Below are 25,013 nucleotides of genomic sequence, written 5' to 3'. Positions count from 1 at the left end.
CTTGTGCCCCTGGAATGAATCCAACTTGGTCGTGGTGAATTATCTTATGGATACATTGTTGGATTCTGATAGCTAAAATTTTATTGAGGATTTTTGCATCAGTGTTCATTAGGGAGATTGGCCTGTAGTTTTCCTTTTTTGTGTTGTCCTTGTTCGGTTTTGGTATTAGTGTAATGTTGGCTTCATAGAACGTGTTTGGTATTGTCCCTTCCTTCTCAATTTTTTGGAAGAGTTTGTGAAGGATAGGCACTAATTCGTCTCTGAATGTTTGGTAGAATTCATTTGTAAATCCATCAGGTCCTGGGCTTTTGTTTTTGGGGAGGTTTTTGATTACCATTTCAATTTCGCTAATTGTAATTGGTCTGTTTAGGTGTTCTATTTCTTCTTTATCTAGCTTTGGGTGATTGTAGAGGTGTAGGAATTTGTCCATCTCCTCTAGATTGTTAAACTTGTTTCCATATAACTGTTCATAGTAGTTACTGATTATTCTTTTGATTTCTGCTGTGTCCGTTGTGATTTCTCCTCTTTCATTGATGATCCTGTTTATTTGTGCTTTCTCCCTTTTTTCCTTTGTGAGCCTGGATAGGGGTTTGTCTATTTTATTGATTTTTTCAAAGAACCAGCTCTTGGTTTCATTGATCTTTTGGATTGTTTTTTTAGTTTCAATTTCATTTATTTCTGCTTTGGTTTTTATTATTTCTTTTCTTCTACTGGTTTTGGGGTTTTTTTGTTGTTCTTTTTCTAGATCTTTGAGCTTCGAGATTAGGTTGTTTCTTTGCGTTCTTTCTTGTTTCTTGATGTGAGCTTCTATTGCTATACATTTTCCTCTTATTACTGCTTTTGCTGCATCCCATACATTTAGGATATTGGTGTCCTCCTTGTCGTTCAATTCAAAAAATTTTTTAATTTCTTCTTTGATCTCCTCATTAGTCCAATGGTCTTCCAGTAGTGTGGTTTTTAATCTCCATGAGGTAGGGAAGTTCCTTGCCTTCTTTTTATGGTTTATTTCTAGTTTGATGCCTTCATGGTCAGAAAAGATGGTTGATATGATTTCAATCTTGGTGTATCTGTTGATGTTTGTCTTGTGCCCCAGTATGTGATCGATCCTGGAGAATGATCCGTGTGCGCTTGAGAAAAATGTGTACTCCGTTTTTTTGGGGTTTAGTGTTCTATAGATGTCTGTTAAGCCCAATTGCTCTAGGTCTTTATTTAGAGCTTTGGTTTCTTTACTTATTTTTTGTCTTGTTGATCTATCCATTGTTGATAGTGGTGTGTTGAAGTCTCCCACTACGTATGTGTTTTCTCTGATGTCTGTTTTCAGAGAGGACAACAGTTGTCTGATATATTTTGGTGCTCCTTCGTTTGGTGAGTATATGTTAATGAGTGTTATTTCTTCTTGAAGTATTGTCCCCTTGATCATAATGTAGTGACCATTGGGGTCTCTTTTTATCTTTTTGAGTTTGAAATCTGTTTTATCTGATATAAGTATAGCTGTTCCTGCTTTCTTTTTTGGTCCATTTGCTTGTAGGATTGTTTTCCATCCTTTAACTTTGAGCCTATTTTTATCTTTTGTAGCTAAATGTGTTTCCTGGAGACAGCAAAAGGTTGGGTTTTGTTTCTTAATCCAGGCTGCAACTCTGTGTCTTTTTATTGAAGAGTTTAGTCCATTTACATTTAGAGTTAATATTGATATGTTAACATCTGTATTTGCCATTGTGTTTGTCTTTTCTTTGATTTTATTTATTTATTCTTTTAATAACTTTTTTTTTTTTTTTGGCCTTCTTTCATTGTTATTCGTCGCTCTGAGGTTCTGGCTCTAGGACTCCTTGTAGTATTTTTTGGAGTGGGGGTTTAGTTGCAATGAAATTCCGGAGTTTCTGTTTGTCTGGGAAGGTCCATATTCTTTCTTCAAAGAGGAAGGAGAGCTTTGCGGGATAGAGTATTCTTGGTTGGCATCTGTTTTCTTGGAGTCTGTTGACTATGTCCCTCCACTCTCTCCTTGCCCGTAGTGTTTCTTCGGAGAAGTCTGATGTCAGCCTGATTGGTTTTCCTTTGAATGTTATCTGTTTCTTCCCTCTTGCCAGCTTCATTATTTTTTCCTTGTCCTGGATTCTTGGGAGCTTTACTATTATGTGTCTTGCTGTATTTTTCCTTTCGTCGTGGAAGTTTGGTGTTCTTCTTGCTTCTTGTATATCAATTTTCAGCTCCTTCTTCACATTTGGGAAGTTCTCTTCAATTATCTCTTTGAATATTTTCTCTGTTCCTACATCTCTCTCCTCTCCTTCTGGTATTCCTATAACTCTTATATTTCCTTTCCTCATGGAGTCAGATAGTTCCCGAAGTCTTTCTTCGTTCTTTTTCCTTCGTACTTCTCTTTCCTTTTCTGTTTTGGTTCTTTTTATTTCTGTGTCTTCAAGATTACTTATTCGTTCTTCCATTTCATCTATTCTGCTTTCATTGCTTTTCCCAGAGTTCTTTAGTTCTTCCATTAATTCTTTGATCTCCTGCATTTCTTTTACTTCCCTCTTTAGGGACTCAATTTCTTTCTTCTGACCATTGTTTTCCCTCTCTAGGGACTCAATTGCATTCTTCTGATCGTTGATTATTTTTCCCTTATCATTGTTTTCCTTTATGACTTCTGTCAGTTTTTTAATCACGGCAATTTTAAATTCTCTTTCTGGAAGGCTCAGAAATTCTTCCAAGTTATTGTCGTTGCAATCTGGGGGCTGGCTTTCTTTTTGTGGTGTGCTTTTTCTCTGGAGAGTTGCTAGGTTGCGTGTGGTTCTTCTCCTCCCTACTGTCTGTTTTCTAATTTGCCGTATGCGTTGGGACACTGTGTTGTTGGGACTTGCCGGCATCTTGGGTGGGCTTCTCTGTTCCCCTCTGGTTCTTCCAGGAGTCATCTGTCAGTTTCAAGCAGCCTTTACTGGAGAAAGGTCCCTGTTCTAAAATGCCGATGTGGGGACACACTCCCCTGTGCGCCTGGTCTGCCCCGGCGGTGGGTTCCTGCTCCCCTCTGGGCTTGGACTGCAGGCCAGAGGGGGTCTGGCGTGGGCGAACTTCCCCCGCTCACCTCTGGCTCCTGAGGAAGCCTTCTGCAGGTAGTCTTTACTGAAGAAATGTCCCTGTTCTAAAATGGTGATGTGGGACACACTCCCTGCGCTTCTGGTCTCAGGCACACTATTCTGCGCGCCTGGTCTGCCCCGGCTGTGGGTGCTCGCTCTCCCTGTGGGCTCAGACTACTTGTTCAGAAGGGGCCCGGTGTGGACTAACTCCCCAGCTGGCCACTAGCTCCTTCAGTAGCCTGTGCTGGGGTCAAGTCGCTAGGTGGCACCAGAGATCTGTCCTAGAGCCCTTGGGGAGCTGATTTTCCACCCCGTGGGACAGGGAGCAGAGCGGGGATGGTAGGGTACACCTCAACGGCTTTGGGGTACTGTGTCTGCCTTGTGCCCCACCGTCGTGGGGAACCCACGCCCCTAATTTCGTGCCCCGGGTCTCAGTTCCAAAGCCCTCAGTTCCAGGACGCGGGCTGTAGCCCAGATCAGTGGCGCGGGAATGGCGCCTTTTGAATCCCGCTCCCCTGCCTGGGCGCCTTGTTCCTGCTCACTCAGGGAGGGCCTCCGCCCGGGTCTCAGTTCCAAAGCCCTCAGTTCCAGGACGCGGGCTGTAGCCCAGATCAGTGGTGCGGGAATGGCGCCTTTTGAATCCCGCTCCCCTGCCTGGGCACCTTGTTCCTGCTCACTCAGGGAGGGCCTCCGCCGTCTCCCCGCAAGCCTAGGTCGCAGGCGCAGGGCCCTGGGCAGCTGCAATCCGAGCGCCGCTTTCGCGCAAGCTTACCGGGCGGCCGGGGCTGTGTGCTGGTGCTGGTCTCCTCCTGGTGGGCGGGGCTCTCTTTAATGGCGCCTGGAGCTCACCTCCGCGGCGGATCCTGCAGGGTTCACCTCAGCTCCCGTTCACGGGGTGTGGTGGCTGAAATAGTTCCTTTCCACTCACAGTCCCACTTGCTGCGTCCGTTTTTCTTGTTGGGCGTTTTGGTTTGTTGTTTCCCTCGTCTCTGCCGGTCGGAGAGTGCCGCCTCTGTGGGCGGGGGAGGGGAGCAGGGTTCTGCGCTTCCCTCCCTTCTGGTCCTCTTTTATGGCAACTTTCTTCTTCGGGCAGTTTGCTGGAGTCGTCCGTTTATCTTCCGTGTCCCAGTTCTCACTGGGACCTGCCGCTTTTCCTCCCTATTAACTTTTTTTAATGGGAGATTTTACTCGCAGCGTCTCCTCGCCGCCATGTTGCTCCGCCCCCCCACTTTTCTATATATTATCTCATTTTGTTTCCTCAAGAATCTCCTATAATGGGTATTATTATGTCCATTTTATAGATGAAAAAACTCAGTCAGAAACACTGAATTGCCTTTTGCTGTGAGAAAAAGGCAGAGCCAAACTCAACCCCAGTTCTATTGACTCCAGTCTTCCCTCCTCTGTTTTCCAGACTTTTTATTTTTTATTTTTATTTATATTTATATAAATATATATTTATATTTTATTTTTTATTTTTATTTATACAAGAACTGGGGTACAGGTCAGAGGCATGGGAGGGTGAGAGGATTCACCAGAGATAGAGTGGGGAGCAGAACAGGCAGATGGACTGAAATACACTGCTGAGGGGAGCAGCGGGCGAGACGGGAGAGGTCTACCATGCTATGTGGGAATCTCCCTGGCAGGCCAGGATCAAACCCGTGCTACAGAAGCTACAGACAGCTTCACAGCATTGTGCTCAACCAGCTGCGCCACAGGGAGACCCTGCTTTCCAGATTTTTAATGCTTATTCATCATCCCTGAACTCTTCTCTGAGAGTCCTTACAGAAAGTTTATTCAAGAATCCATGACAGTACAATTCAAAGTATTTCATTCTGCCTTATGGATCTTTCCCCAGCTTTCCCTCCCTCCTTAACTAAGCTTTTCTCATTCATCCCAAGGATGTACTTGCTATTTTATACAACCCAAGTGCTACTGTTGTTTTGCCTTTGCTTGTGCTTTACCTTCAACTTGAAACCATTTTCAATATTGTCTGTAGTCAAATTTTGTATTCTTTCTTAGACTTTATTTGTGTTACTACTAAATTTAATTAATTCAGACCCTAATAGTTGTCTAAGACAGTAAGGAGTTAAAACAGAGTAAAAGACCACCCCTTTAGGGAGAAATATAGCATGCACAGATAATAAGAACCATAATGGGCAAAAATAAAAAATTATGAGTCATTAGAACTTAGAAATCAGAGCCTCCCTGGTAGCCTAGGGGTTAAGTCTCAGCACTATTACCACCAAGGCCTGAGTTCGATCCCTGGCCAGGGAGCTGACCTCATGTAGTGTAACAGACCTGTCCTGTCTTGCCCACTGCTCCCTTTAGCAGTGTAGTTCAGTAAATTTGCTTGTTTTGCTCCCCACCCTGTCTCTGGTAAATCCTCTCACCCATACCCCCACCTCTAGCCTACACCTCAGTTCTTCTAGACAAAACAACAACAACAACAAAACAAAACTTGAGGAATCAATAGACATTGGTTTTATGGGAAAAAAAGAAAAGAAAGTCAGGCGGACGTATGAGGTCAGACAAAGAGCAGAGAGGTCCACTGAGTATTGGAGGAGTGAGATGTCTTTTTGGCTGCTAGGTTAGAGGAACTCTGGAAGCCAAAATGGAACAACTGAGCTGGATGTTATTATTGAACATTATTAATCAGAAGGAGTACTGGATTAAAAATTTGAACATCTGCATTCTTGGTCTATCAATTTGTAATCTGGGGATAATGAAAAAAAGGAACCTAAGCCTTCACTTCTTCATCTCCCTGAGGCTACTTCGATATGTAGAAGTCAGAGCTCCTTAAAATAGCCTGCCCTTCTACTGTTCTCACCTCCTACCATTTTTGGTACAACAATATGTGTGAGGAGTCGGTTGAGTTAGACCATATGTGACATGATATTAATCACACATACACTCTGAGAACTCTAATAATGCTGAAAAACATGATTTCTTACAAAGCCATACAAGTTAAAAAATTTAAGCTACACAATTTAAATAAAATTTACATACATGCATTAAAAATGGAATTCTCCCCCTACTAATGTAATAATTTAATTTTAAGGAACTCAAGTTCCTTAATTAAATATTTGTGATTGTAACTTTAAGGGCTTAGGGTTTCTGCTTTAAATTGACAATCAGGCAACAATGAGATTTAAAGGTTAATTTTTAGTTATGTCTGGTTCAGGCAGGTGGTGCCAGATAGGGTAGATGGTTCCAAAGATGCTGATCCAGATAAAAATGTGGATAGTCCCGCACAGGTGATCAGTCGTGACAAAGTAGGGAAGATCAAAAAGCAGCAACCATGAGTCTTAGGAAACATGAATGTCCATGTCTTCAAGTTAGCTGTGATAGTTTATGTATCAACTTGAATGGGTCATGGGTTGTTCAAGTGTTTGTTTAAACATTATTCTAGATTTGGCTGTGATGGTTTTTCTGAATGAGAGTAACATTTTAACTGGTTTAACAGTTAAACCAGTAGACTGATTAAAGCAGACTGCCTTCCCCAATGTGGGTGGGCCTCATCCAATCTGTTGAAGACCAGAATAGAACAAAAAAGCAGAATAAGGGAAAATTCACTTCCTCTTACTTTCTGACCTCAAGCTAACACATCAGTAACCTCCTATCTTCAAATCTACGCTCAGATTGGAATACCACCAGCTTTCCTGGGTCTCCAGTTTACCAAATGAGAATCTTTCTTTCTTTCTTTTTTTTTTTTTTTTTTGTGGGACCCTCGCCGGTGGCGGGGGATCGAACTGGCACTGCAGAGGCTGCAGGCAGCCTGGCAACCCAGCGCTCAACCGCTGCGCCACCAGGGGAGGCCCCCAAACAAGAATCTTAGAACTTCTCAGCCTCCATAATTGTGTGAGCCAGTTATGTCCATCTGTCCGTCTGTCCGTCCATCCATCCACCATCTGTGCTGGTTCTTTTTCTCTGGAGAACCTTGGCTAATACAGTAGCATTAGGATTTGGATTAAAAAGTAAAGGATGAAGGCAGCCAATGTCTCTGGAGTAAAGTGATGAAAGGTCTTCCTTTTTAAGTGCAGTAATGCAAGCTAATGTTCTTAAGTGGCAGTATATTTTAACGACAAAGAGTTCAGACTCTAGAACCAGAATGCTTAGATTCCTATTCTGACTTCACTATCGATGAGTTAGATGACCTTGAACACATTACTTAACTGCTCTGGATCTCATTTTTTTTTTCCACTTGTAAAAATAATACACCTGCCCAATAACTGGTTGTGAGAATTATATAGAACAATGTATAAAACCTGCCTGAAGGAGTTTACACAATAAGTATTACTTAAGTGACAGCTATTATAAACCCTCCTGGCCTCATTCAGTTCATCTAAGTCTCTCATAGAACATTTTGGGTTTTCTGAAAAGCAACTTTTCTTCTAGTCCATGATCAAAAGTAGAGGGAAAAGAAGGATTGCACAAATGTTTTTCTGAATTTTTACCAGGAAGTCTTTGAAATTATCTAACAAGAGATGTTACAAGAGATCTAACAAGAGATGTATTTAAGTCAATTATCACATAGTGGCTTGCATCTTCAATAAGTTAGAAGAACTATGTTCTGGAGCATAAGTCTTTAGTAGCTGTCACTTCTAGCACACATTAAATTTCCCACATATGTGACTGGAAACCTGCTCTATGAGGAAGAGGGCTGAATTCCCTTCTTCTTTCCTTTTTTCATTAATTTTCTGGCCATAAAATTTTTATGTTTATTAAATAAAATTTAAATACCCAGAAGTTATATAAAAGAAAACAAAACTACCCATAATCCTAGCATTTGAAGATAACAATATTTTGAAATATGTATTTTTAGCTTTCTAGTTGCAAGAGACATATACACTTTAAAAAAAAATGAAGACTGTAATATGTAATTCTAAATCCTGATTCTTTATACAATGGAATTAGATTGTAAACATTTTTCTATGTCATTTTGTACAGGTTGAAATCTTAATTTTAATGGGCAGTTTAGCAGTTTCTAATTCTCTTTTATTGTAATAAATCCTTCAATAAAACATCTACATAAAGAAATGCTATTTCCTTATGAAAACAATGTATTATGAGAACATAGTGAAACATCATATATGGAAAGTCCTTAGAACGATGCCCGTCACACAGAAAATGCTCAGTACCTTTAAGAAAGATGATAGATTTCTAGTGGGGGTATTAATGGATGAAAGAATGTAAATATTTTTAGGCATTAGATGCCTACTGCTCATTTGCTTTCCAGACAGGATGTCACAGCTTCCATTCCCAACCTGCGGTGAGGGAGAGGGTGTGCCCCCTATACCCTGACATCGCTGTTTTTCTCAATTCAGTTCAGTTTTCCTATTCAAGTGAAGAACACCATTTTCCTTTTGTGGCATTGGGTTAACTGCCAATTTTAGTGATTGGTAGTATGGTGTGTCAGTTTTTCTATTTCTATAGATGCCTCAGGGGATGTTAGGAGAATCTTAAAAGTCTCAAGTGAATATTAGACTGAGGCCTCTGAGTTATAGAGTGGCATTATACTTTACCTCTGAGACACTGGAGTTCTGTCCGAACCCACAATTAAACCAGAGTCTAGGTACTACTCCTGGAAACTCCTTCTTATACTGTGAATGTGAAAGAAGCATCTAGAGCTCTTGTCTTAGGGGAGTAGAGTCAGATTTAAAAGCTCTAGGTTGCCAATATGTACACTACATGGGGTTCAATACTAAGGGTCAGGCAAAGACCCAGTCAATTAGACCCAGTCAATTAAACTGTCCAAGTCTTAAGAAAGAAATGCAAAAGAAATCAAAGAGCTGATATTTTCTCTCTGTCTGACATATTTTATGCTTCAACTTTGAAGTATTATAGCAAAATCATAAAGTACATTTGAGTATTACTAACTTACAGTTTAATTATATGTCATGCTAATGAATTCTCCCATCAGTTTAACCCATTTTTTACAATTCAGATTTCAGTCCAAGGCTTCAGGAACATTGCAAACAGCTGCACTGGAATTATGCATCTGACCATCAATGACATGCCAACCCTAACGGACAACTGTGTAAAAGTAGGTCGTTGGGAAGTACATTTTCTTCTCAGTTTCATTAGATGGGCCGATTTTCTAGTGGTTTGAATTACTGAAAAATGTGAATAGACTTTTCATTTTAGAAGTTTTGTCACAGTAATAAAAAAATCATTAAAAATTTACACACTCACATTTGAACATTTGAATCCTTACCTTAAGCTGTTTCATAGTTAGGGTAGTTTGTTTCTAATATTATAGCCTAAACATAAACTTTAAATATATTTGTTTTTTTCACTGAGGTCACATTAGTTTGTGACACCGTATAGGTTTCAGTTGCGCAGTTTCTCACCTCAGCAACAGTATGTATAACTCCACACCCATCACCAAATGTCCAGACACCATCCATCACCAACCAAATTGGGCCCCTTTACCCCCTCAGGTACCACCCACCATTCCACTGTCAGAGTCTAAGGGTTTGTTGATTTGCTTTGTTTCTGTAAGTTCCACAAATGAGTGAAATTATATAGTATTTCTCGTTCTCCGTCCGACTTATTTCACTTACGTGTAGTCCCTCAAGTTTCACACACATTGTTGTAAATGGCAAGATTTTATCCCTTTTTATGAATAGTACATAAGTATTAAGTTCTGTTCTACATGTCAGTTTTTTAAGACATCTTCTCACGTCTTTTAAGACATCTTCTCATGTCTTCCCATATGTTTGTAGCATCATTTAATCATAATTAATTGATGCATTACTCAAATGTAAGCATAGTAAAATATATTGGGGGAAAAAGGCCCCATTTTTTGAAATTTGAAAAACTGAATAGTTAATGTGTCTATTTTTGAAAATATTGAGAAAAAGTTAACTTCATTTTTTTCTAAAATTTACTCTATATACTGTGGTTAATTTAATTGTGTGGGTTTTTTTTCCCTAAAGGCTTTAGTTGAAAAGTGCCGTCGTATTACATCAGTAGTTTTCATTGGTGCACCACATATCTCCGACAGCGCTTTCAAAGCTCTTTCTGCTTGCAGCCTCAGAAAGATCCGATTTGAAGGTCTGTGATATGAAAAATGTAGTTCAGCATTTGTTTTACTTTTACTTTTGGGGCATAATAATTATTTGTCTTTTCTGTTTTTTTTCCCTTTAAATCAGGAAATAAAAGGATTACGGATGCATGTTTCAAATATATAGACAAGAATTATCCAAATATCAGTCACATTTATATGTCAGACTGCAAGAGGATAACAGATGTTAGCCTCAAGTCACTCTCACCTTTGAAGCAATTAACTGTGTTGAATTTGGCAAATTGTGTAAGGTAATGAATCATTCAGTCATATATTTAGGAAACTTGGATTATCTAGAAAGTGCCAGGCCCTCTCCTCCAGGAGTTCATTGGTTAGTAAACATGAAAATTATGAGTTCAATTGTTAATGTGGAAGGAAGTACAGAGTTCTGTGATCACCCAACCCAGATTGGTTAAATGGGGGGTACAGGGGGATTTTCAGGAAATGCTCGGAATATATGGAATCATAGGCCCTTCTAAGAGTAAATAAATTCATAGAAACATTTATGTGCAACCATACTGAGTGATGGTTCTGATAATAGTTAACATTTTCTGATTTGCTTATGAGGAACCAATTTTATTTAAGGGTTTCCTCTTGAGTACTAGTTAGATTTCTCCTTTGTGTGTACTTGCTGACAAATATTGAGTTCTTACTGAAATAAGCACATATACACACAGTGAGTATTTGTAAATGTACTGTGTATATATATGTGTGTGAAACAATCCTATCTGTAGTAATATGTGAAATAAAATTGAATTACATTCTTATTTTTTACTCAGGTGCCTGTATGTTAAATAATTTAAAGATAAATGGAGAGGTTTTTCAGTTTCCAACAGTATAGTACATTTAAAAAAATGTGGACTCTTGTTGAAACATACTTTTAATATATTGCTGGGCCGACAAAGAGTAATAGACATTCAATATCCAATACCCTGTATTATCCTTAATGAACAGAGTGTCTGGGACAAATGTCAAGCAAACATAGCTTGTGTTAGCTGTTATAGTAGTTATAGCTGCTGCAAGCAAAACAGCTCATGCCAACACTGATATGTAGACAATCAGCTCTGTCAGGACTCAAAGTAGGCAAGCTGAACCTTTAACTTCTGCAATGCTGGATCTCTTCAACTGGGCCATAGCAGGTAGCACCCAGGCTCCTGGGAGAAGCTGGCCCAAAGCTTCTCTAAAGGAAAGCATCTCATATTGATATTTAGACTTCTAGGATTCTCATAGATTAAGATCAGATAAATAGGTGCTCACAATTAAAGGTTGTCAAATGTACAAAGATATGAGAGCTGATGAGAAACAGTCACCAAAAACAGCAAAATAAATTTGACCTTCAAGTAATTCAGACATTGAGATTATTAGGCATAGAATATCAAGTAACTATGTATGACATATTAGAAGAAATGAAAAATGGAACCAGAAGTATGGGCAGGCAACAAATAAATGCAAATAAATTCAGATTTATTTGAAAAAATAACTTTTAGAAATAAAAAAATTATAATATGGTTAATGAAACAAAGAAACTCAAATGATACACAAAATAAACTAGTGGTTGCCAGAAGCAGGGGGTGGTGGTGGTGGTGTGTGTGTCGGGAGAGGGGAGGTTGGTGATGAGCAAAATGGATGAAGGTTTCAAAAGGGACAAACTTCTAGTTACAAAATATCTAAGTCCTGGAGATGCAATGTATAGATGGTGACTAGAGTTAATAATACTGTGTTGTATATTTGAAAGTTGTTGAGAAGAAACAAAATTATAACTGTGTGGTGATGGATGTTAACTAGATTTATGGTGATCACTTTGCAATACATACAAATATTGAAACTTATATACCTGAAACTAAGAAAGTTACATATGAAATTATACCTTAGTAAAAAAACAAACAAAACACTACTGAGTTTCTAATCAGCATATTAGAACAGAGGAGAGAATTAGAGCCAGCAGATAACTAAAGAAATGACTACAGAGTTAAAAAATCAAGACAAATATAAGAGTACATAACATATAGTGAAAAGAAAGAAGGCTTAGTATTAGTGTTTCAGTTGCATTTAAAACAATCATCTATAAAAGATATGCCTAAAGCAGTAAGTTTGAGAGTCAAAGAATATTTTTCTCAATCAGACATCATTCCTTTAAAAATTGGACCATGACAAAGATTTCTTAAAATAATTTTTTTTTGTGTGTAGAAGAACTGGGGGGTGTAGTCCAAAGGTGCGGGGGGGGGGGAGAAGGAAGTGAAAGGATTCCCCAGAGACAAAGTGGGGAGCAGAACAGGTGGATTTACTGAAATACACTGCTGAGGGGAGCAGCGGGCAAGACAGGAGAGGTCTGCTGCACCATATGTGGGCTAGCTCCCTGGCCAGGGATCAAACTCAGTCTTTAATGGTGATAGCACTGAGACTTAACCCCTACCCCAACAGGGAGGCCCACCATGTACAAAGTTTTAAAGCAAGTTCTTACAACTTTCAAACTTTTGATACCAACAGACTATATTTTCTTACCACAAGGTAATTAATTTAGGGATCAGTAATGAAAAGGTAAGTAAAATATACATATATAACTTAAAAGTAAAATTCCAGGGCATCAGAATCACCGAAAGAGATGACTCAAACAACATATGCCCAAGTCCTACCCCCAGAATACTGCATTTCTGAATAACCAGGGATGGAACCCCAGTATGTATATTTTTCTTGTTAGTGAAAATATCCCTCAATACTTCAGACCTGATGTTTGTCAATAGATAAATTAATTGGTTGAGTTTGCACTCCCTTCTCCCCTACCTGTCTCCATACACCATGGGGCCCTTAACTGCTTTTCTAGGTGCTGGCACAGTCCCTACTTCTATTACGGATGGAAAGTGGGTTGATGGGCATAGCAGGAACCCACTTACTGTGGCCCATTTAACTGAAACAGGATTGCTATCTGCCAATGCTTCTGAAGGAAAGGATCCATAGGTCACTTATTGGGTTTCTAGTGCAGTTAAATTGCCCTTGTATATAGTGGTTATTCCTCTAAAATTTTAGCAATAGCTTGGCTTTTAGTCTGGGTTCTCCCTCTCCTAAGTTTTGCAAGAGACTGCATCAGGGACCACTTAACTTGATCACATTTTAACCCAGAGTAAGAGATCTGAAAACCATCTGTCTTATTAATAATTGTAATAATTATGTCACCTATTGACATGAACAAATGGACAGGAATAGCATTTGTATTACTAGATCTCCCATTACTATCATTTATACTTTTTATATCACATTAAAAGCTGTATAATCAAATGCTGACAAAATATCATTATTTAGAATTTACCTTTCCAATTTGAAATGTATATGCATAGTAGCTATTATTTTATTATTATAAAAAAGTACATATAAAGTTTTTCTAACTCTTTCCTACAGAATTGGTGATATGGGACTAAGACAATTTCTGGATGGTCCTGTGAGTATAAGGATAAGAGAGCTAAACTTAAGTAACTGTGTCCACCTTGGTGATGCCTCTATTGTGAAACTAGCAGAACGGTATGATTAAACAATCATATTTCAAATCATATCAATAGTAATTGTGTATTTGCTAATCGGAGAGATCAGCAATAGACTGTCTTTTGGAAAACATCAGGGTTGCCCAGAAGCTTGTCCAATACTTAGTGAAACTGAATAAATGACATGGAGTCACAGATGAACTAATCTACTGATTATATTTGAGACAATTCTTATTAATTTTACCTTAGGGAAAGTTTTAGATGGAGTTATTCATTCATATAAATTCATTTATATAAATATGTAGTCATGAGTGATCCTCTGTACTTGTTTGTTTTTAAAGATTTATTTATTTTTGCATACAAGAGATAGGGTGTAGGCCAGAGGTATGGGGTGGTGAGAGGATTACCAGAGAGAGAGTGAGGAGCAGAACAGGGGGACTGACTGAAGTACACTGCCGAGGGGAGCAGCAGGCGAGTCAGGAGAGGTCTGCTATGCCATGTGGGTTAGCTCCCTGGCTGGGGATCGAACTTGTGCTGCAGTGGCTGCCAATAGTTTGACAATGCTAAGACTTAACCCCTTGTGCAACCAGGGAGGCCTCTTCTCTCTGTAATTTTTAAGGATATTATCTATGTAAGCCTTTATTTCCCAAGGAATATGCTTATGGTTTATTCTTGATCCTCTTTATTTGACAAGGATCTTGTGAGACTAAGGATGAATAAAGTTCAATTCCTTTAGCAAACTTGTAAGCAACATATAGAAGACTTAACTGTACATGATTCATTATGGTACTCACAGGACAGTTTTTTGTAGACATGTGATTTATTTCTTATTAGAAATTGCAATATGAAATCACTGAAGAATGTCTATCAATCCTCTTCCCTCTCACCCAATTTTGTAATACCAAATTACTTCCTATTTCTAAGCTTACTTTCTTTATGTCAAGAAAAGGAAAACCCTTGCTTCCATACCATTTACTTTCTCTAGGTAGTTATTATATAAAGAAATTGCTACTGACAATGTGATGAAAAAATAAAATTAATTTTTCATGCTGCTTTCTTTCAGCTGTCCTAATTTAAACTACTTGAGTTTACGAAATTGTGAACATTTGACTAACCTAGGAATTGAACATCTTGTACATATCTTTTCCTTGATATCAGTAGATCTCTCTGGAACAGAAATTTCTAATGAGGTAAAAAAAATGTTCAAAACAGTTCAATAACTATCATTTTCTATAATCATTTCTATTTTGTAAGGAATGAAGAAAAAATATTTTTATTTCCTAAATTATTAGAACATAAAGAACAAGTTTAGGAATAGTGTTTCTGGAATAGTGATATGAAGTTATATGTAAATCAATGGTATTGTTTCTCTATTTAAAAATGGCAAAATAGTGTTGTTAGGAAAGTCCTAACAGATCAGAGTTACAGCATACATCTGAGATGTTTCACTAGAGAAGTTGGGTCAATGTGGAGACAATGTATTTAGATGGTTAGGCATATTTTTCTTATGAACTGTACTCTAAACAACTATCTGAATGCCTTAAGATCTTAGTTCAAAACTGAAGTCTAGAAATGGCCTCATTAAATCTACAAAAGGATACAATTTAAGGGACTAATTTCCTATAAGCTGCAGTTGCTACGCAATAGAACTGAAACTCAGATTACATCCATCCTGCCACTGTAACATGATTCCTCATTTACCAATCAAACGGGAGATAAACCCAGACAGTTTTGCTGTGTTTCTGAAAGGCTTTTAATTGGCCATAGTTAGATAAGAAACAGTAGTGACAACTCTTGAAAATCACTACATTAAGAGGGATAAAGGGACAAAACAGAGGTGAGGATCTCCACCCATGCCATGCGTTTGCTAAATCCTTATTCATCTCTTAAGACTCATCACCTACAACCTATGGTGAGGCCTCTGAAAAACCCTACTTTCCAGGAAAGTACAAGCACTTCTCTATGTGCATCTCCAGTTCCAGTGCATCCTTTAACGTGCTCGGTTTCATGCTGTATCATTGATATCTGTGTTACCTGTCTCTCCTCTCCCAACACTCAAGGGATTCTTTTAGTTAAGATTGTGTCTGTTCTTGTTGATTTTGATTTTTTCTTTATTATAATTAGTCTTTTTCCTGGCCCCTTATTTAGGTTTTCTAAATTTCTGCTATGAGTGAGACCATCCAGTATTTTTCTTTTTCTTTCTGGCTTATTTTACTGAGCATGATCCCTTCCAGCTCCATCCATGTTGCTGCAAATTGTATGAGTTTATCTTTTTTGACAGCTGAGTAATATTCCATTCTTGATCCAGTCATCTATTTTTGGGCATTTGGGTTGTTACCATAACTTAGCTATTATAAATAGTGCTGTTCATCGGGTTAAGTTCTTTCCTTTCTTTATCTACGTGTGAACTTAGAGTCAGCCTCCATTCTGCTAGATGGTCTCATCTCCTCTTATGACTCCATCTAAGTGTGGTATGAGAATGAAGGTGGGGCTAGTTATATGTAGTCAACTCATAATGACAAAGTCTGGTTTTGTCTTCTCAATGGTGTCTACTGTCCACGCTGGAATCCACTGAGATCTCTAAGGGTCTATTTGGTCTTTGGTTTCATGTCCACATAGATCTCTGACATGCCTTCTTTGTCCCAGCTCCAAGGCCTTTTCAAGTCTCTAAGTTCCATTGTCATATGTGCCTTGCTCTGGGCCCTTCTAGATCATGTTGGGGCCTGAGGGCTCTGTGAGGCTAAATTTGATCCATAGTCTTAGGCATTTCTTGCAAACATTTTCTCACCATCATAGCTGGGTGTACTTGCCTTCCTACTTATACCCCTCAGTCACTGACCCATATCAGTAGATTTTAGTTGAGCTTGGTACTTGTGAAGCACTTATGAACAATTAGAGGGTCAGAAGAAGGGAGGGGGCAGGGTTTTCCTCCACCTTTCTGTCATATCATCAGCTTCATTTCCTTGGTGTTCACTCTCTTTAGTCAGGCCTTCTGTGGTTTTGCCTTCCCTGGGTGCCCTTGGTCCCTTTGCTCTTGGGTTCCAATAACACCATTTCTTTCCATTGTACTTCCAGCATTAGTGCATTCTTATCTCTAGACTGTGTCATTATCCCATGTAACTTCTAATTTTCTCTATCCCCTATTTAGCCAATTCCTGGTGACAATTAAATTCCCCCATTTAAAATAGTTTTCATTGTTCTCACTAGATTTCAGCTGACACAATAATGAACATAGGAAAATTTCAGTGCCTTGTTTCTTTTCACAGTTCTACAGGGGAATGGTGGGATGAGTCCCTATTTACTGTTAATCTCTAAATATATCAGGAGGTTCTAACATTTCATCTAGGGACCAAGGAGGTCTAGAAAAGGGCCCTTAATGAGAGACCCCAGAATTTCATCTTTTTATTTTTTTCTGGTTCTCCCTTCTCCTCCTCTTTGCCCCTTTCTTCCTTTCCACTTTCTTCTCTTTCCCTTCTTCCTACTATGTTTCCCTCTCCTCTCTTCTTTTCTTTTGGCATTGTTACATAAATAGTTGGCATAGATCTAATCTGAGGGTAAAAAAATGTTCCAACTTATTACTTGGGTTTTAATAATGTTATGCCCCAAATCAGAGTTTAGAATTTGAAGCTTAAAGGCCTAGAATTTTGTTTGTCCTGTAAAAACCCTTCTCTGACACATATAAGTAGCATGTCCAGCTGTTGTCTGAAGGATTCCAGGGTAACAAGAAGTAGAGGATCAAAACACATTATAAATGCATTAAAATATAATGCCACCAAAGCACTTAACACAATCCTGAAGTATCTGGTGAGCATTTGTTGAATGAGTGGAATGAAGTCTAAATGCACTATCCTAGTGTTTAGCATTTGGGGAAAACTTGGTTTTTATTTTCAAAGACCATGTGGTGAAATTATATCTACTAGGACAAGTTAAAAACTTAAGAATATAGCCTCAAATCCCATTCACTGTTTTTATTGTGAAAAATATATACAATCTGAAAGAGTTCTAAATGGATATCAATGGGAAAGATTGTTAGTTTTTTTCTGCTACAAGACTGAAAAAACAGTCTTCTACAAGTTGTTTTCTTCTTTCAAATCATTTAAACGCTAATGTAAAAGGCAAATGATTGACAGGACAGTGCTACAACAGCTGTGGAAGCTAACCTCAAACAGTCAAATTAAGTGAGTCAGCCCAGATGTCAATTGGAATGTAAAGTTAGTCTGGATTATAGGCCTGATGAAGTGCAAATTTGACTACAGACTTAAAATTCAGGATTTAAACTGTGAATGGAATATTACAAATATTCACCAGCAATCAAAAGTGACCAGTTGTCCCTTTGGGGGGAATTTTTTTTTTTAGGTTTTCTAATAATTATGTTCACAGTTATTTTCAATAATGAATTTACAGTTCGAATAACACTAGTAGTTAAATATTTATTCTGACTACATTGTCCTCAGTGCTGGGAATACTAGAATGAACAAAACAGACACGCTCCCCTCCTCTCAGTGCTTACGTTCTGGTAGAAGGTGGCCATGGAGCAAGTGGTTACAAAGTGCAATGAATGTAGGAAACAAGGAGATGGGAAACTAAATCTGATTCAGAGTCAGGGAAGATCTCCTAGTCCAAGAGGAGGAGGAGTTATGTGGATAGCTGAAGAAGCAGTCTGCACGAAGGAACAGAGGTGTAAAAGAATGGCAGCATGAAAGAAACCTGCACATATGGGTAGTCTCAATTGTGAGGAGAATGGTGAGGAATGATGTCCTGAGGGGCCCAGAAGTCACACTGAGGAATTTTTTCTCTGCCTTTTTGTAGTTGGAAGAACATTCAGTATTGTCAGTTAGACAATAACATGATCAGATTGATATTTTTAAAAAATTACTCTCTGCTGCTGGAGATACATGGGTCTCTAGATGCACTAATGATATACAGAGTATGCGGGTAAGGAAGAGAGGCAGGGAATTGAGGATGATGCCAGATTTTTGGCTTCAGTGTGTATTTATTTTTATTTTTAAACATCTTTGTTTATATTTCCACAATCTATTGCATATGTGTTTAATGGTGGTATTCTGAGCTGTATGTCCTGAGAGGAGCAGATTTGTTGCAGGTTGGGAAAATGGGCATGTTTAGTTTGAGTCACCTGCAAGACAGCCTAGCTGATACGTAGAAGAGCACAGAAAATAAGCAGGGAGATCATAAAAATCCATTTCTCGTGGGTTGAAGAGATCTTCAGGTTTGCAGAAGGGAACAAGGCATTGTGTTTGGAAAATTATGGAAACACATGAGGAAGAAAGTCAACAAAGGCAAAAAGGACAGACATTTAAAAATCTAGAAAGATGTTTGAGAGTACTAATTTAAATGTGGAAAGCAAAGAGGAGAACAGTCATTTTAAACTTTCTATTTTATAAAAATAATTTTGTCTTTAGTCACTCCTCTTGTTGAAAATAGTGATTAATGTATCGTTAATAATACAAGTTGTTTAAGAAGTTATCTAATAAGCGTATTTAAGGGAAAGGGGAAACACATCCATTTTCCTCTCATGTCAGGAGAACAGCTTTGTAAGTAAGGGAAACAATTTGCTAATGTGATGGCATCTTAAGGTATCTTAAGTTTTTTCTATGCTTTTTCTATAGCTTTCTCTTAATGTCTAATTAAATGGGGGGTTATCCATCCCCTTTCTTCTCCAGTGGGTTGAAAATGAGCTTATATCCCCATGTATGGAGGAAAATGTTTCACTAGTTAGGAGAATTATCATTTCCTAAAGACCACAGGATCCACAGCTAGGACAGTTCCATCTGTTGGTTACGTTGCCTTAGTCACTGCCACATTTGTTGTTTAAAGGAAAAATGAGTCAGAGCAAAGTTCCAAATGCTGTACTTAGACAGTGGTTTAAGAAGACTCTCTCATTTGCCTGATTTTCAAAATTTTTCATTCTGAGTACAAGATCTTGAGTACCTATCATGTAGGCAATCTGTTGGAGTCTCCCTACTAATATGCAATCTCCATGAGGACTGAGACTTTGATTTGCTCAGTGCTGTTTTCCCAGAACCCTGGGGGTAGTAGATACTTGATAAATACTCATTGAATGAGGAAGAAAAGATCTCTAGGACTACCAAATATGAATAAGACCTGTTCTCAGTTGCCCAATTTGGAAGGGTAAGTGTGGATAATTTAAATGCAATGTGGCAACACAGAAAAGCAGAGAAAAGTTTCTCTTAACTCAGCCTCCTCAAAGCTGAAACATGCAATTGCAAGCTTGTTCAAGGAATTTTATGAAACTACTATAATGTAATCTAAAAGATGTCACTGAGGAATTTCATGCTATGTCAAGGAGCTATGTCAAGTGTCTTGAATCTATGGATGATGAAGCAGCACTTAGTAATCAGTCATAATCACCTTACCATTTCAGACAGAACCTTACAGTTCTCTGAATAGACTGGAGGGGAGAATGACAGAGGCTGAAAAGGCTACTAGGAGGCATTTTAGTAGTTTAAAGGAATAGACGAGGAGTTCTTGAACTAAATCAGAGGCCAGCCTAGTGTGGAATGAGTAAATTCAAGAATATTTAGGGGGCATAACTGAAAGAAGTTGGCAGTTGATTAGTTGTGGAAGATGAGGACCTGGGGGGGGTCTGGGAAAGGGAGGACAAAGACGATTCAAAAAATAAAATCTATCTTTAGGTAGAAGGAGATCTTACCTCATAAAAGATAGGTAATAAAATTAACAGGTTTGGAAGGAATGATGATTTCAATTTTATCACACTGAGTTAATGTCTGTGGGATATTTAGGCTAAAGGCTTGGGACAAAAGTCCTGAAAAGCGATTCAGTTTTGGGAGTCATTAACATGGGGGTATGACTGTGGCCAAGATCTTCAGAAAGTAGGGAGTGAGGACAAATGCACACTCAGGAAAAACACAACAGAACACTAATATAGGAAAAAGTGGGAGGAGAAAATGAATCCATGAAGGAAACTAAAGAATCAAGATGAAACGGTTAACAAGCCAGGTGAGTGTAGTCATCTGTGGAGTGTGAGTAATCAACAGTGTCTAATAAAACAGAAATAAAATCAGCTAAAGCCAAAAATTTGAAAAAAAATTACTACTGATTAAACAGATCCTTGCTTTTCCCTCCCATATCATTCCATGCCCCTGTTCCTCTCATTCTCTTTCCTCCGGTTCTCAGCTTTCTTTCATCTGTTCAAACAAGTCAAATTATTTCCTAACTCAGGACCTTTATACACTTTGTAACTTCTGCTGGGGATGCTCCTACTTCCATTTTTCATGTGCCTAGATAGGCAGATGCTGAGCAAGTAATCACTGACATAATGATCATGAGAGTAACTAAAGCATCTGGACATAAGCCAATATTACCTTTTAAGATGTATTTGACATAATTTTATCTATAATAAACACTGGTCATACTGTTCATAACTATAATTTCAAGACAATATTGAATGACTATTTTATCATGTAGTCATGCATTCCTTAACATAAATCATTGGTGACAATGTCTTTACATGTTTTTCTAAATAAGTAAAAGCACTCTTTAATTCCTAATGTACTATATCTTACAGCATAGTTCCTTAGAGGGATGTTATCTATGAAAATGGCCTCATATAATAATGGCTCTTAAATTACTGGTAGCCCACAGTAAAATGGAATTGCAAACCCTGCTCCCTCGACCCTACCAAATAATCCTAATTGATTATTGACATGTGGTTTCCATGTTAATTTCAATTGTGTATATTATAAAGTCATTTAGTTTCAGATATTTATAGCCAAAAAATTATTTATGTTTAAATAATATACTAAAAAACAAGCCAGTGTGAAAACTTTAACAATATTGTTATAGTCCAACTATCTTAAATCTGCTTTCTCTCTGTCCCTGCTGCCACTGTTTTAGTTGAAACACTATTTCCTTTTATTAAAATCTCCTGCCTCAAGTATCACCATCCTCAAATCTATTCTTTGCTATACTCTGCTGCATTATGATTTTCCAGCATGCAAATCTAAGCCTATTTTTCTTGCTCAGATTTCTTCAGGAGTTTCACGTTACTTACAGTATAAAGTCTAAATAACAGTGTGGAGGACCAAGCTCTTCCTGAGGTGGCCCCTGCCTTCCTCTGCAGCCTCACTTCCACCTGACTTCCATCTGACTTCCATCTTTCATGTTCAGTTACAGAGACACAGAATTGACTGTCATATAGCTCCTCAAAGATGCCATGCTTTCCTAAACTTCCCACCTCTGCAAGCTCTTCCCTCTGCCTGAAACCCTCTCCCTTTACCTATCTAGTAAATTCTTGCTTATTCCTCAAGCTTCAGCTGAAGTTCAGTGTGAAACTCTCCTGGAATTCTTGGCAGGCTTATGATCTCCCTGTCTTATTTATCCATTGAACTTTATAATGCCTCTACCAAAACAACAAGTTCATTATATTTTAATATTTGTTTCACATCTGTCTCCCTGCAGCAATATTAGCTTCTTGAGGTCAGAGGTTGGATCATCCCATCTTTGGGATGCCAAGTATCATGTAAGAGGCATGTAAAAACTTTGAGCAGTGAGTCTGTGAGTGAATGAATGAATGGATTTGGTATCACTTCCTTCCTTTCAACCAAACATAAAGCTTCAGCTATTCTGTGTCTTGGAATGTGAGTGTTCACAGCTGCAAGCCTCAATCTGATAATACACTTTCAAGAGACCACCCATCTGCATGGAACACACAAAGGCTGAGGTTAAGTGAAGCAAAACCTCTAAAGCAGGAAACATATGAAACTACTTGGGATTCAAGAAATAGAAAGAATGGGAGTAAAAAGGAAGTAGGGTAACTCGAGACAATGGATTTGTCTTGGATTTAAAAACACACACACATGGGCCTCCCCGGTGGCGCAGCGGTTGAGCGCTGGGTTGCGAAGCTGCCCGCAGCCTCTGCAGCACCAGTTCGATCCCCGGCTGCTCCCCGGCCACCGGAGGAGGGTCCCACTTGGCGCGCAGACCTCTCCTGCCGCCCGCTGCTCCCCTCAGCAGTGTACTTCGGTCCTTCTGTCTGCTCTGCTCCCCGCTCTGGCTCTGGTGAATTCTCTCATCCTCCCGCGCTTCTGACTGTACCCAGTGCTTGTATAAATAAATAAATGTTTAAAAAAAAAATAAAAAAATAAACAAACAAAAACACACACACACACACCCACCAATAAATCTGCCCATTGCAGTTTTTCATATGGAGCTGGACATTTCATTAGTCCTGGTCCTGATCCCTTGCCCATGGTTTTATGGGATATCTGTTGATCCCACCACTAGTGATAGTGATTTTCTCATAGAGGTTACAGTCAACTATCTCCTGTTTTCAGCAAAATGTACACAATCATATAAAAAGAAGTGACCAACATGAGCTTGTCATTTCCCTCAAGGAGATACTTTGACAACTTCTGCAGGGGGAAGGCAAGCAGTCTCAAAGCAAATGGCTCTATTTCCAGGAAAAGTTATGATGATTTTTCCTTCTCTCTATAAACATATAGAGGACCTATTTCTCTGTGTTGACTGAAATCTGCTTTCCTGTATTTAGACGTATAGTTCAGTAAATTAGGTCAAAGGGGTTGTTGCATTTTAAGAACTATGATTATAAAATAGAGGTTATCAATTAAAAAGGTAGAAATAAACAAAAATAAAAAAGTTAAATTATTTTTATAAAATTAATTGCTAACCAAAGCATAAGACAAAGATCACTTATTAAGTTAAAATACATTTTCAAGGTCATTGTTATACAGACATCATCAGTGATTTTAGAAAGACAATGTGTTATTTGAGAAAAAACATATTTCCAATATGTTGTGTTCTTTATCCCTAAAAGAACGTGGTAGGCAGTACAAAGAGAGCAAATCTTTCAGAAAGAAACATAAGAAATGTAGACACTGATTCACACAATTACAAGGAGAAATAAATTCCATCCAAGAATTTTGAGAGCATGCCAACAAGAGAAAATTGAGTCCATAAAAGCCAGATAATTTTACAAATAGACTGCTCATTAACTTACAGATATCTATTCATTATAGTTGTATGTCAAATATTGTGCTAGGTTCTGAGAGCACTAAATTTATAGATATAACCCTAGTGTCAAGGTACAGTCTGGTGGCAAAGCAACGATAGTAACAACACTTTGTTACTGTTTTGGCTGCTTGCTTTCCCAATGGGTTACAGCAAGTTTTATTGCCATCAGCAATTAAACAAGTATGGCAGTCCTACACTCATTCATCAATATTAGCTATTTTAATCTTAACAACAACAGATGGAAATAAAAACTTTATTATTATTTGAATTTGCATTTTAAAAAATTCTAGTAATATTAATCATTTCACCTTATATTTATTTATTGTTGTATTTCTTCCTACATGCCTTTTCTGTTCAGATTCTTTGCTCATTTATATACTGACCAATTTGTCTGAGCTCCTTATAACAATGTAGTCATTAATCAATGGTCATATTTTCTCCAAACATTTTAATGACTTAAAACTATTGAAGAGATTTGTCTCAGTGTTTTAATCTTGAAAGTCCACAAGCTACTGCTTATAAAAACTGTTCAAGAAAAATGAATTAAAAGTTGGACAAACTATGCAATCTAATATATATTTTCAAGAGACTATTTCCTTACTCTTTTGTAGGACAGTTAAAATTTACATATTCTTTAATACTGTTCTGCATTAATTTTAGTATAGGTGTGCTTGTGTTACAATGTTTGTAGTTTCTACAGATACATACTGTAAGTAAGGGTGATTTATAGTGATGTGGCTGCCAGATAAGTTACATTATATTTTATTCTAATGTTAACATTTCATAATGCCTTTCCAGCTTCCAATATCATAGTGCTTTTAGAAAATCTATGTGCAAATATTAAAGAATAAGTCTTATTTTCAGACTGCTAATAAGCTTTAACAAAGTTTCATCCACTTCAATGTGATATACAAAACATGACTTGTTTGTTTTAAAATTACACCAAATATTCAGTCCTATAATGGGGTATTATTTTTGCTTTGCCAACAAATAACATAGTCACACTAATCAAAACAGTAACTCCATTTTGTAAATGTGCCCAGTGGGAATTTGGGAAAATGATCATTATTAATAGGTCACATAAAAAATTAATTGTATTTAGCTATATAGAAAATTATATTATTTATCCTTCCAAAAATATTCAGAAGAATTCAAGGGAAAGACTTCTAGAAAAAAAAAGTTTAAATTGGTACCAGCTAAAAAGTGTAGAAGGATTAAATTAGAAAAATTAGACTTTTTCAACTTCCAATGAAATAAATGCTTTTGAGAAGGATCACCAATTAATGTTAAAACCATTGACTAGGAGGTTGCTGGTCTCAAAGATTTACAACACAGATTATATTAAATAAAAATGAAAATATAGTTCTAAAGAAAAGA

General features: G+C 37.9%; 1 protein-coding gene across 1 annotated transcript in view; it reads left to right on the top strand.

Annotated features, from left to right (window-relative positions):
* The window catches only part of FBXL13 (F-box and leucine rich repeat protein 13), a gene marked incomplete at both ends in the record, with an annotated part of 144,896 nt that overhangs the window by 92,369 nt on the left and 27,514 nt on the right, over positions 1-25,013 (top strand). The window contains 5 exons of the mRNA XM_084230613.1: positions 9,010-9,108; positions 10,004-10,121; positions 10,220-10,382; positions 13,525-13,644; positions 14,668-14,794. Of these exons, the coding sequence (XP_084086739.1) occupies positions 9,010-9,108; positions 10,004-10,121; positions 10,220-10,382; positions 13,525-13,644; positions 14,668-14,794 (627 nt within the window). The remainder of the gene's footprint in view (positions 1-9,009; positions 9,109-10,003; positions 10,122-10,219; positions 10,383-13,524; positions 13,645-14,667; positions 14,795-25,013) is intronic.

Source organism: Talpa europaea (assembly GCF_964194135.1).
Source record: "Talpa europaea genome assembly, chromosome: 3".
Taxonomy (NCBI): domain Eukaryota; kingdom Metazoa; phylum Chordata; class Mammalia; order Eulipotyphla; family Talpidae; genus Talpa; species Talpa europaea.
Note: the sequence above shows the minus strand (reverse complement) of the source record. Positions and strands in the feature narration are given on the sequence as shown.